Source organism: Melanotaenia boesemani, chromosome 11, assembly GCF_017639745.1.
Source record: "Melanotaenia boesemani isolate fMelBoe1 chromosome 11, fMelBoe1.pri, whole genome shotgun sequence".
Taxonomy (NCBI): Eukaryota; Metazoa; Chordata; class Actinopteri; order Atheriniformes; family Melanotaeniidae; genus Melanotaenia; species Melanotaenia boesemani.
In genome coordinates, this window is record NC_055692.1 from 25,026,833 (window position 1) to 25,038,354 (window position 11,522).

An 11,522-nucleotide genomic window follows, 5' to 3' on the forward strand; every position below is an offset into this window, starting at 1 on the left:
GAGTGTATAACCAGATGCTGAATATTACAGAACAAAATTTAAGACAAAAATGTAGCTACTCTCCATTTAAAGTCGTGATGAGACACATGAACAGGATAGTAAATTATATCACATGAGAATATCACATTCATGAGCAGAATAGTTGAATTTCTCTGTATGGTTCTAATTTCCCCCCTTCATGTTAGCACCTCACAGATTATATACTTTTACCTTTTAGGTTGTTGGTTTTTATCTTGTCTTTTGCAGTGTTTTCTAGTTTTAGTTTTAGTTGCAGTGGCCGTGTAAAGGTTTGGGCTCATCCATCAAGATTTAGGAGATAACAACAATTGATATAAAAACGTTGAAAGGCTAAAAGTAAAACATTCTTTTCAAAATTTCATGCAACTTTAGTGACTTTTTTAATCTAAAAAAACTAAACAAAAAAAAAGAAGAGAAAACAGGCAAAAAAGAAGAGTTAGATTACTCAGCATAAAAGTTTATGCTGACTAAATTTAATTAAAAAATCTTCTTGCCGTGAATAGAAAAAGATGAGCTAATCTCACACATGAAATATAAAATAATGACAAATATTTTACACTGATACACCAATATGATTCTATGTATGTTAAACGGTTCCCTAGAGACCACCTCTATTACATCAATACATTCAAGATGAGTGGCACCAAGTCATTTGTGAAAATAAACAAACAACAATAACAAAAGTCTAGGGCTGCACAGACGTCTGAATTCAGTTTAAAAAAAATCATATTAAAAAAAGAGGCTTTTTAATGTGAAAGGGATATTGTGATGGAAAAAAAGTAGTTTAAAACAAACACATGGTTATATTTTCAGATTGCACACATATGTGAAATATTCCATGATCAAAGAACTTATTGATATACACATAATAACTAGCAATCACTTTTGTTGCCTAGACAAGTAATTTTTTTAATGTAATTCAACAGTCACCCCCATTCCAACTGTATGCATACTACCCTGCACTCCTGATATGGTTATTTTCCCTAATAAATTGAGTCAAAATTGAACTTTTAATAATATCTGAATAGCTTTATTTGTTATTTGGCTTTGAAGTTTTATCCAGTAGCTTGAATTTAAACCTCATCAGCTCAAATTTATAAGTTCAAATTTATAAATATATATAAATGTATATATGAAAAGCTGAATTGTTAGTTGTGTTTTAGCTTCATGTTCCAGTAACAGCTCGCTAATCACCAGTGAGAATTTGAAGCCTTCCCCTTAATCGCTCACTCCACAATTGTCCCTGAAGAGGTTTGTTTTTCATGGTGTAACCAGGTGGCTCACTGTTGTCATTGAGTGCAACCACACACACACACACACACACACACACACACACACACACACACACACACACACACACACACACACACACACACACACACACACACACACACACACGTACACACACAGCCAGAGGAATACAACATGCTAGTGATGCCTTGCAGTCATGCGGGATAATCTTTCTAAGAACTGCTGCAGTATTTTTTTTTAATCCCTGTAAGATGATATTTCAAGCATTAATTGGCTTACATTGCATTATTTTTACCCAAAATGTTTTTAGATGTCATCATGCTGCATAACACTAGAGTAAATCCCTTGGTATTCAGCCTCTCTAAGGACAAACAACCCAGTCAATTAGAGACTTGCCATGCCGTGACTCCTCATGTAACTGTAGTAGTTCAGCATACGGGAGGAAAACAGCTGTCAAGACGAAAACTAAAAATGAACAAAGCATCCTGTGAAGCGAACCCAGAAATACTGGTGAACGGTGAACAACTGGACAAACCTGAAATGGTAGAAGAGTATATCTCCCCTGTCAGTGTGATTGATGAACGTTTGGAGGACAGTGGCACGACGGAGAAGGATTCACAACTGAAGATGCAGTCTGTTTTCCAACAGGTACGTAACAAGGTCAGAACACAAGCGGCTGGGAAAGCCTCAAAGAGCAGCATATTGGAACTAGTGCATAGAGTCAGAGACAGAGAAACAGATGTGAAGCGTGACAATCAGGGCAAAGATATCACTGCAGAGCAGAAAAAAGAAGAGATGCTAATAGATAAATCCAAGGATGAAGTGGATCTGAGTTTGGAGGCCTTGTATGCAATGTTTGAGGAAAAGCTTAAGGTTAGCAAAAAAGCATTAAAGGATGAGTTTGAAATTCAGATTTCTCTGGTTCGTAAAGAAATGCAGGACTATACAGACCAGGCCCTGCAAGACTTGGAGCGCAAGAAACAAAGCTGTCAATCCCCCACCATCCAGCAGAGACATACTAAAGAGAAACAAGAGGGTGCATCTGCAGAGAAGAAACAGAAAACTCCTGCAGCTCCTTCTCTGGCATCCAGAAGAGGAAAAGTTCTCCCTCGGACCATGACCACTAACATTTCCAAGACGTCTGCTCCCATCATCACCGGCCAACGTGCCAAATTAGAAACACCAAGCTCCTCAAAGGGTCAAAGATCCCGATGCCTGTTGAGAAATCATGTACTTTTCTTACCTGAGAAAAAACCTCACCAGAGCCTCAATCCTCTCCCCCCAGGTCGGCCTCCACTGCATTATCGCACAAAGCCCATCCAGGTGAAATCGAAAACATGAAAATGACTGTTTGAGAGTAATTTTATATGTGAACCAGGTCTATATGCTTACAGGTTTAACATAACTGTGACTTAAGCTTCTAAATGTTATTCTGACCAAAATATACATTTGTTTACTGCTGTTGTAACTGTTGAAATGATAAAACATCTTCAGAGAGATTAAATGACATTTCCAAAATACTTCAGTATGACCATTGCATTTTTATTTTGCTATTTAACTCCATAAAAAGTTGGTAAAACACATGTTACCAGGTTGATATGAAATTCAGACTGGGGAAAGTAATCAAATTAAATGCTTTTACCAGTTCATATTTAAGGTTGTTTTTATCTTTATCTTTTTATCTGTATTTCACTGGATGTGGATTTTTTTCTTGGCAACTTTACAGGACAAAAGAAAAAATATAAAAAATGACATTGCAAGCAGTTCCATACAGACCCTTCATCATGGTGGATGTGCTGACCTAGAAAAAAATTGAAAAATAAATAGTAGTTAATTTCCATGAGTAAGATTTAGTTGCAGCATATTGGCTTTAATTACTGTTGAGCATTCTGGTGTCATGGTATTTGTAATGAAGGGAAATGTTACTTACTAAATATACTTACTCAAGTACAAATCTCAGGTTATTTTACTTCATTAGATCTATTTCATGCTATTTTCAGGGTGAAATGTCCAATCTTTTTACTTTGCTATGTGTATGATGTTTTAGGTGTGGAGTTAATTAGAAATATTGTACACAACAAATTAACAGACCCACAAAACACATTTTATATTGCATGACCTATTTCCATTTATTTTGTTTACTTTTTCATTACTTATCACCTTGTAACTTTATTTGTACCCTTGCTTGCCTTGTTTATCAGTTTCAGTGTAAGGTATCAGGTTCAGAGGGACTTAAATTTCTTTGGTTTTAGTTTAGGAACAATCACAGTGAGACTTCAGTCATTTTCAAGTAAGGCTTGAAAAACTTGTGATGCTGCCATGCAATCTTAAAATAAAAATGCTGTGTAACTTTCATGAGCCAAAAGGTATTTCTGGTTTGGTAATTGTACATTTTGACCAACAGATGGCAGCAGCTCTTAGCGCCCTCACAAGACTTCCATTCAGATGAGTTGTGTGTTACCTTGATTGCAAAAGTGATGAAACTGTTGTACATCTGTTACCCTGCTGTAGCAACATCAGCTGTGACCAGACATTTAGCCTGTATTCATATATGAAATGTTTGCATGCTTTTCTTGTGCATTACTATTTATAATTCACATTTATTGCATCTTCTATTTGTTATCATTTGTTCATCCATTGCTTGTCTACTCTTGAAGAATAAATTGAGTTTCCTTGGTATCAACAACAAATGGTCCGTAATGGGACAGTGTTGAGTCTGAATTCAGAGAAGAGCTTTTGCCTTCTTAATAATCTGCAATGTGTTGCTGCTCCCCAGTGGCCAAACAACAGAGGACTGCTCCGCACAGATTATCTTCCTGGAACGGTGCACAATTATATAACTACAAACAGCAAATGAAATGAATAAAGCTAAAAGTCAGCTATTTTGCAAAAATATAATTTTCCATGAATGTCCCAACAAGAACAAAGCTTGTCATGTATTAATATGTAGTGACCACAAATGTTGAATTTTGTCAATCCTATTTTAATTATTTGTTGGTTTATTGTCTCCACATTTATGAGAAGTTATGCTCCTTTGGTAAAGGTATGATTTTTTGTTGTGGCCTGAACACCTGAGTGCTTCCAACAGCTGAACTGGCACTGGGACCAACCAGTGACAGGAGATGTATTTAGACTCGAAGCAGGCCCAGGAGCAATGTGCCTAAAAGCAGGCTTCCCACAATGGATGGGATAGAGAAGGATGTGAAGAGGACCTTTGTGTCTGAGGGGCGATGAGCCCTGAGCAACCATATCCGGAGGGAGTGAAGATCCTTGCTACACATTCAGGTCTGGCCAAGCCAAGCGGTCCACGGAAGCAGCATCTCTTGCCTAACGATATCCAGCAGCAGGGCCTATTAGTATGTGCAAAGGACCCTGGCCTTTTCTAGAAATGATAGATAGATAGATAGATAGATAGATAGATAGATAGATAGATAGATAGATAGATAGATAGATAGATAGATAGATAGATAGATAGATAGATAGATAGATAGATAGATAGATAGATAGATAGATAGATAGATAGATAGATAGATAGATTGGACGAGGTTGTGTTGGAGGAGATCAGGCTGAAAAGCCTGATCTTCTAATCACTTCTTGAAATGTGCCAAAACACAACAGCATTACTATAAAAACACTTAGCTCATGTAAATGCTGTATTATTTTAGGCTGTTGTTCTTAAGGTCTGGACAATTACAGCAAGAGGCCATTTCCAAGTTAAACTAGACAGATTACTGATACAAGCTGATTTCAGGGGTGATCCTCAACCTGGTAGCAATTTAAAGTCATCATATGGGGGAAATTCTGGAAAGGGAAACTGTAAAGTTGGTGCTAGTGTGAGGTTTGATTAGGTCTGTAACATTGCTCTACTTGTAAGTCCCTGATGATAAGATGTGTTGTAATTTGACTCTTTTCTCAAAGTCTTCATTGCCAGCCCACGTTTATACTAAAAGAATTGGCTGTGGAGACACAGAACAAAAAGCAAAAACTTCATTAAAATCATGACACAAACCGTGTTAATCATATCCTCATCTTTCTCATACTTTCATTCTTATACTTTATGTTTTGCATTTGTGGGGGATATAATCATTGTCTCCATGTTTTGACTGACAGCGGTGCTACATGTTAATGAAGGACAAGGATTTATCTTTCAAAAGGGTTTCATACTTCCCAATCAGATGGGAGGTGTTACATAAGTGAGACAGAAAAGACAAAAATTCAACGTGGGCTGTAAGTAAGTATTGAAACATGGTATTAAAGGAGGGGGATGGAGAGAAAGGCAGGTAGTTTTAGCAAAAGAAAACTGCTAATTTCCAGGTTTCTGTGTCATGGTGGACTGACTTGTTTTGGTGGATCAGAGGCTGCTGTCTAGACAAGTGAAGGGCTCATACTTATAGACCCAGACACTTCATGTTATTAACAGTACAGTATAAGCCTTAATCCTCTGGACTGTTTCTCATCACAAAGCTGTGAGTCCCTAACTGAACATAAAAACAAGGTGCCTCTAATCAAATCCTATCAGTTTATTCAGTTTCTTAAGGTTTTGAGCAAAGAAACTAACACACACATCAGTGATGAGAACGTGTGATGAGATCAGAAAGCTAAACTAATAACTGCTTGTTCCAGCTTTGAACTCAGCAACAAATAAAATATTACCAAAACTGTTAAAAATACTTGCGGCATCTAACTCCTCAACTGCTATTAGGACACAAATTGAGTGTTTTTTTTTTCCAACTGAACCTTGTTTACTTAAAACTAAATACAATTCGAGTTTCCTAAAATGACTGAAACTGCTCTGAATTTATTACATTTTTTCCTTTATTTATTTTTTATGTTGCCTTTTAAGACCCCATTCTTGTAGCAGATGAATCCAGAAAAGGGGGAGAAGCAGAAAAACAACATGCATGCAGTAGACTCACACATTTGCAAATGCAGACCACACCCCACATCAACACACCCACCCTCCATCAGATCTTTTTCCTTTTGCTACAGATTCACAGGTGTGACAGGCAGGAGGACAAGAGGGCCCCTCAAACATTGTTGGGATATTGATGTATGATCTAAATTAAACCGGCTAATGGGTTTACTCTCCTTTCTGACACATTTCGTTGAACAAATGCTGATGGTGATGTGAGAAATGGGGAGCTAATTGTGTGCATGTGTTGGTTTATCTTGTATATATGTGTGTGTGAGTCTTGCAACAGGTGGATGAATGCTACAGAGAAAGTAGGGTTAGCACTGATGGCACACGGAATGTGTCAGGTCTCTGTTTACTTGTGCATTAGACACACACACACACACACATACACACACACATATGATGCATTTGTTGCAGCTTGGGTGGGATTGAACAGCAGGGAGATCTAAGGAAAGGAGAGCAGTTGTGTTTTGGTTCAGATGTCCCGTTTGGGTGTGGCGAGTCACACTGATTTCAACACTCAGAAGCAAACACCTGTGTGGGCTGTTTTCATGCGTTTCACTCCAACTTTGCAGAGTCAGACTGACAGGGTTATCAGTTAGATTAAAAAATTTAAATCTGGCTATGTTTTACATTGTTCATATTGACAACATGTGCAAAATATTACTAAAAATTGTATAAGTAGTTTAAGCTTGACAATGCCTATTCCAAAAACAGCATGCCAATCAAGGAAACTGTTACCTATCCATTTATTGTCATCTATCTTTAAAGATTAATCTCTTGAGTTCAAACATGAATATAATAATTTGAGAATTAGAGCCTCAAAAAACACAAATATACACATTCAGTTGAAGAAATGTAGAACACCTCAAGGATCATCCAGTGAGGTTGAAGTGTACGCTGGAGTTGCTAAAATGTTAATTTCCATTTTAAGCTAAAGGTTCTCACTTGGTCTTAAAGTACAACATTAAGATGCATAGCAATCAAATAAATACATTAAGGGTAAATGAGTTAAGCTCATGCATCTCACATTTGTATAATTAAATTAGCTGTGCCCTGAATAGAATGTGGTGTTGTTGAACTATAGCGTGCAAAGGGTTGACACGAGGTAGCAGCTGTTGTTGTGCTGAATTGAGAGAACCAGTACAGTAAAGACAAACTTCAAGCTCTGTTCTTCCAACTAGGAAAACAAAAAATGAATTGTCAGGAGACAATGAATTTACACAGTCGAGATCCCTTGAAGAAAACTTTAGGAGCACTGTAGGCGAACCACCAAACATCCGCACACCTGCAAACAGGCCACACACGAGCACAGACAACATTTATGTGCATCCAGAGGCCGAACGCAACTGTTGTTTTTGTGTTGGCCTTGCCCCCCAAGTACTGCTGGATGCTTTGGTCAGCTGGTATTCTGGATGAGTTATCCCACAGTGAACTTGTTAGCTAACAGCTACAGACAAGCTGTCAGGCCAGCTCATCTCAAATACAACAACATGTCTGGCCAGTTCAGCGTGCATGATTGACTCCTCCCTGTTTTCGCTGTCTTATCAGGCTCATATTTTCTGTTTAATTTACAAACTACTTGAATGTTGCATACTACTGTTATTGTTATGTATTGATGCTGAATAGGCTGGTGTTATGGATTAGATTCCTTTTATAAAGCTCATGTAGAAGGCTCAACTTCAGACATATAAATCTCCACTTGCTTTTATGAACAACTGTGTGTCTAAGCAGTCTAGTCTCTGTATGTGCATGTGAAAAACATGCTGAGGCCCTCACATCCATCAAAACAACCATCTACTGTAAGTTCAACTCAGCTCTTTTTTGCCAGGATGGAGAATAAGTAACATATGATCTGTCACACACAAAGACACGATGAATCATGAACCTTCACATTTTCACTGCTTCGCACATGTTGTTACTTTAGAGTGACGGTGCAAGATGACTTTGTATAGCTGTGATTTTTTTCCTAGCGTCCTCACCTAGTTTACAATTTCCCTTTTCTACCGTGCAAGAAAAAGTCTAGCTGCTCGGTGTGTTGCAGCATCTGCAGTCACCCCCCCTCCCATCCTTTCTCCCAAACCCTGCTCTGCACCCCAACAACCGCTCTAACTGCAATCTCTTGTCAGCAGAGGACAAATATTGACTTGTTCTGTGGCCAAAACTTCTGCCAAGATTAGAGCCCTGCTTCCCCCGTCGCTACCGCCATCTCTTAAACGTTGATTATGTCCAACTGTCAAATCAACAGATCCCTGAGAGGAGTCACTTATTGGTAATGAACCTATTTTAAGTGAACATGTGGAGGTTGGTTTGAGTTAGCTGGTTCTGACAGAATTTTTGGAGAAATGCTGAGACTTGTTGCAACAGTAAATGACATTCAGTGACGAAACTTTCAGGCACTTTGAAATCTACTAAATCTACGGTGCAGCTTCTTTAATTGAAAACACATGGATCAGTCTGCATACATGGCTACTTCTTCTGGTTTAAATATAAACAGTGTTTTAAACCTTTGACTCCAACCTGTGGGACTGTGATCATCAAATAGCTAAAAAAAAAAAGTCAGTGTCACAACTGATTGAATACACACCCTCAGGATGGCTGGTACTTTGCATAATCCGGTTACAGTCTGGATACAGGCTGTGAATCAATAGAGATTAGAGATCTATTAGTCTGAAGGTGTAAACCCAATGCAGAGGCTATTCATAACAAAGCTTTAACCCTTTGGAGATACTAAAGACTGAGATAACAGGATGGTGTAATGAAACTGATGTGAAACTGCAGGTTAAACATTTACATTTGGCACAAGAACTTTCTCCTCGTCACCTTGAACTGGTTCCTTAAAAGCGAAACATTGGTTTGAACAGACACTTAAACACACACACTCAAAAAATCTGTTTATAGCACACATCTTTAATACAGTAGTTAGTTACAGTGATGCCAAAAACATAAAACATATACATCAGTTTGGAACATCTATAAAGTTCCTTTGTCCCCCTTTTTAGTGCTGCGGCTACACCGCAAAGCCCCTCCATCCCGCCCCACCCTGTTGCTGCTCCTCAACATTTGTCAACTGCCATCTGCCTGTCTGCACCCGACTCTTCCCCACAAACTATATAATTAAGCCGCAACACCTTTTCTCCTCTTACACCTCCCTTCCTCCCTCCTGCAGCCCAAACTTCAGCCTTCACAAACATCAGGCTTTCAAGGGGACACGGCTCCATTTGATTTCCCTGCTCACACATTTCTTTAACAAGTGCTTTTAAAACAAAACAGCAACACATCTCAACAAAAATGGTATGAAAATATTGTATAGTTTTATGCTTCATCCAGTGTAAAAAATGTACATGCAGTTCAGTTCACAATTCATAAATCTGCTATTTTTCGTGACATAAATGAAAGCTCCTGTGGAGACAAAAAAAAAAAAAAAAAAAATAGACTTTTTCTCTGAGAATTTGAGGACCAAAGCAGCAAAAGAGCTCAGCCAGCTGGCTCCAGCTTCCCGAGTCCATGCAACATACAGAGCATTTACCCTTTTGCTGTAGAATATAGGATATACAATGGGATTGTTGGCTGTTGGCAGTGATGGTTCAAAGTTCATGATCACATCTTACCAGCTTTGAACAACGGACACATAAAGTCTGTATTTTTACAAGTGTTCCAGTGCTTGGAGCTGGGATTGTCCTGCAGCCCTGCTTCACTTTTTTTTTATTTCTTTTTTGTTTGCTCTCTACACCTTTGTGGCCAGAGACTGAACCTCTGACTTCTGAGTCTGTGCACTGAGAGTAGATGACATGGAGCTCATCTGGCCATGCATAGCCTTCTTCAGGTTGAGCAGGCACAGGCACTGGGAACGAAAGCGCAGATCAAAGAAGGCATACAGAAACGGGTTCAGACAGCTGTTGACATAGGCCAAGCAAGTAGCATAAGGATGAGCCAGGAGCAGGAAACGCAGGAAGCCGCAGGAGCTTGGGGCAAGGTTCAGGTAAGAGAGGGCGTCCATGCTCTTCAACACGTGAAATGGAGTCCAGCAGATGGCAAACACCACCACCAGTGTGGTGATGATCTTCAGCAGGCGCTTTTTCTTCTGGTCCTCCTTGCGCAGGTTGTTAAAGTGGCGGGTGACAGTGCAGCCGATGAAGCAGTAGAAGATGGTCATGGCCAAGAAAGGTAGGAGAAAACCCAAGGCAGAGGAGGACAGGCTGAGTCCAGCAATCCACAGATAGTCATGCCTCTGGTTAATGGTCACTAAGCTGAAGTCCATGGCGCATGTGGTCCGGTTGCTGTTTGGCTCATTTACTGTAGTGCGAAAGAGCAGTGTGGGCACAGCCAGGAGGCACGACAGGAGCCAAATGGCACCCAGGGATGCCAGCATGGTGCCTCGTGAGCGAAGCCTGCTGCTGGACAGGGAGTGCACAATGGCCAGGTAGCGGTCAAAGCTCAGGCAGGTGAGGCAGAAAACACTGGCATACATGTTGACCAGAACAACATAACTACTTATCTTGCAGAGAGCCACGCCAAACGGCCAGTGGTAGCCTAGAGCTGTGTACACAGCCCAGAGTGGTAGGGTCACAACAAAGGTGAGGTCAGCAAGGGCCAGGTTCCCTATGTAGACATCTGCAGCTCGACGTTTAGATTTGGATCTCCATACTGTGAAGATGACCACTCCATTACCTGATAAACCCAGGATGAAGATGAGCATGTAAAGGACTGGTATGAGGGAATAAGAGGGCTCCCACTCTGAAAAGTCACAAGCAGTTTCATTATCTTCATAATAATCATAATTGTCATTATATTCCCCAGTGGTGGTCTCCATGTTGCAGTGTAAAAAAAAAATCCTTAGTAGATATAGACCTGTACAGTTCCGAGGAGTCAATCAGATAAAAAAGAAAGAAAGAAAGAAATAAAACATCAAACACCAGAGGATCACAGAAATTTAAAGTCTGGTTGCTGCTGAAGTAGAGGACAAATGAGAGTGACTGCTGGTGCTGTCTGCCTTTTTAAACTCGGCCCTCTACACTCCTGGTTCCCTCCCAGGACGACCCCTCCTCCCCCACCACAACATCTATCAGCCCCCCCCTCCTCCTTCTTCTCTCTCACCTCTTCTAGTGCAGCACCTTTTTGTAACTACATTAAAGCAGGCACGAAACTAGTTACACCAGCAGATCATAAATTCCATAAAATTATTGACAGAAAAATTAAGAAATATTACATACAAAATTCTTACCAGTGCGACACCAGGATAAAAAAACAACAACAACAACAACAAAAAAACAAAAACAAAAAACAAAAAAAAAAAACCCAAAAACCAAAAAACAAGACGTATTGGAATTACACAATT

At 39.5% G+C, this 11,522-nt stretch overlaps 1 protein-coding gene across 1 annotated transcript; it reads right to left on the bottom strand.

Moving 5' to 3' along the window:
- Positions 1–9,074: 9,074 nt before the first annotated feature.
- On the bottom strand, positions 9,075–11,135 carry aplnra (apelin receptor a). Its single transcript, XM_042000723.1, has one exon. It carries the CDS (start codon positions 10,995–10,997, stop codon positions 9,912–9,914), a length of 1,086 nt encoding a protein of 361 aa, XP_041856657.1. The 5' UTR covers positions 10,998–11,135; the 3' UTR covers positions 9,075–9,911.
- Between the last annotated feature and the right edge of the window lie 387 nt (positions 11,136–11,522).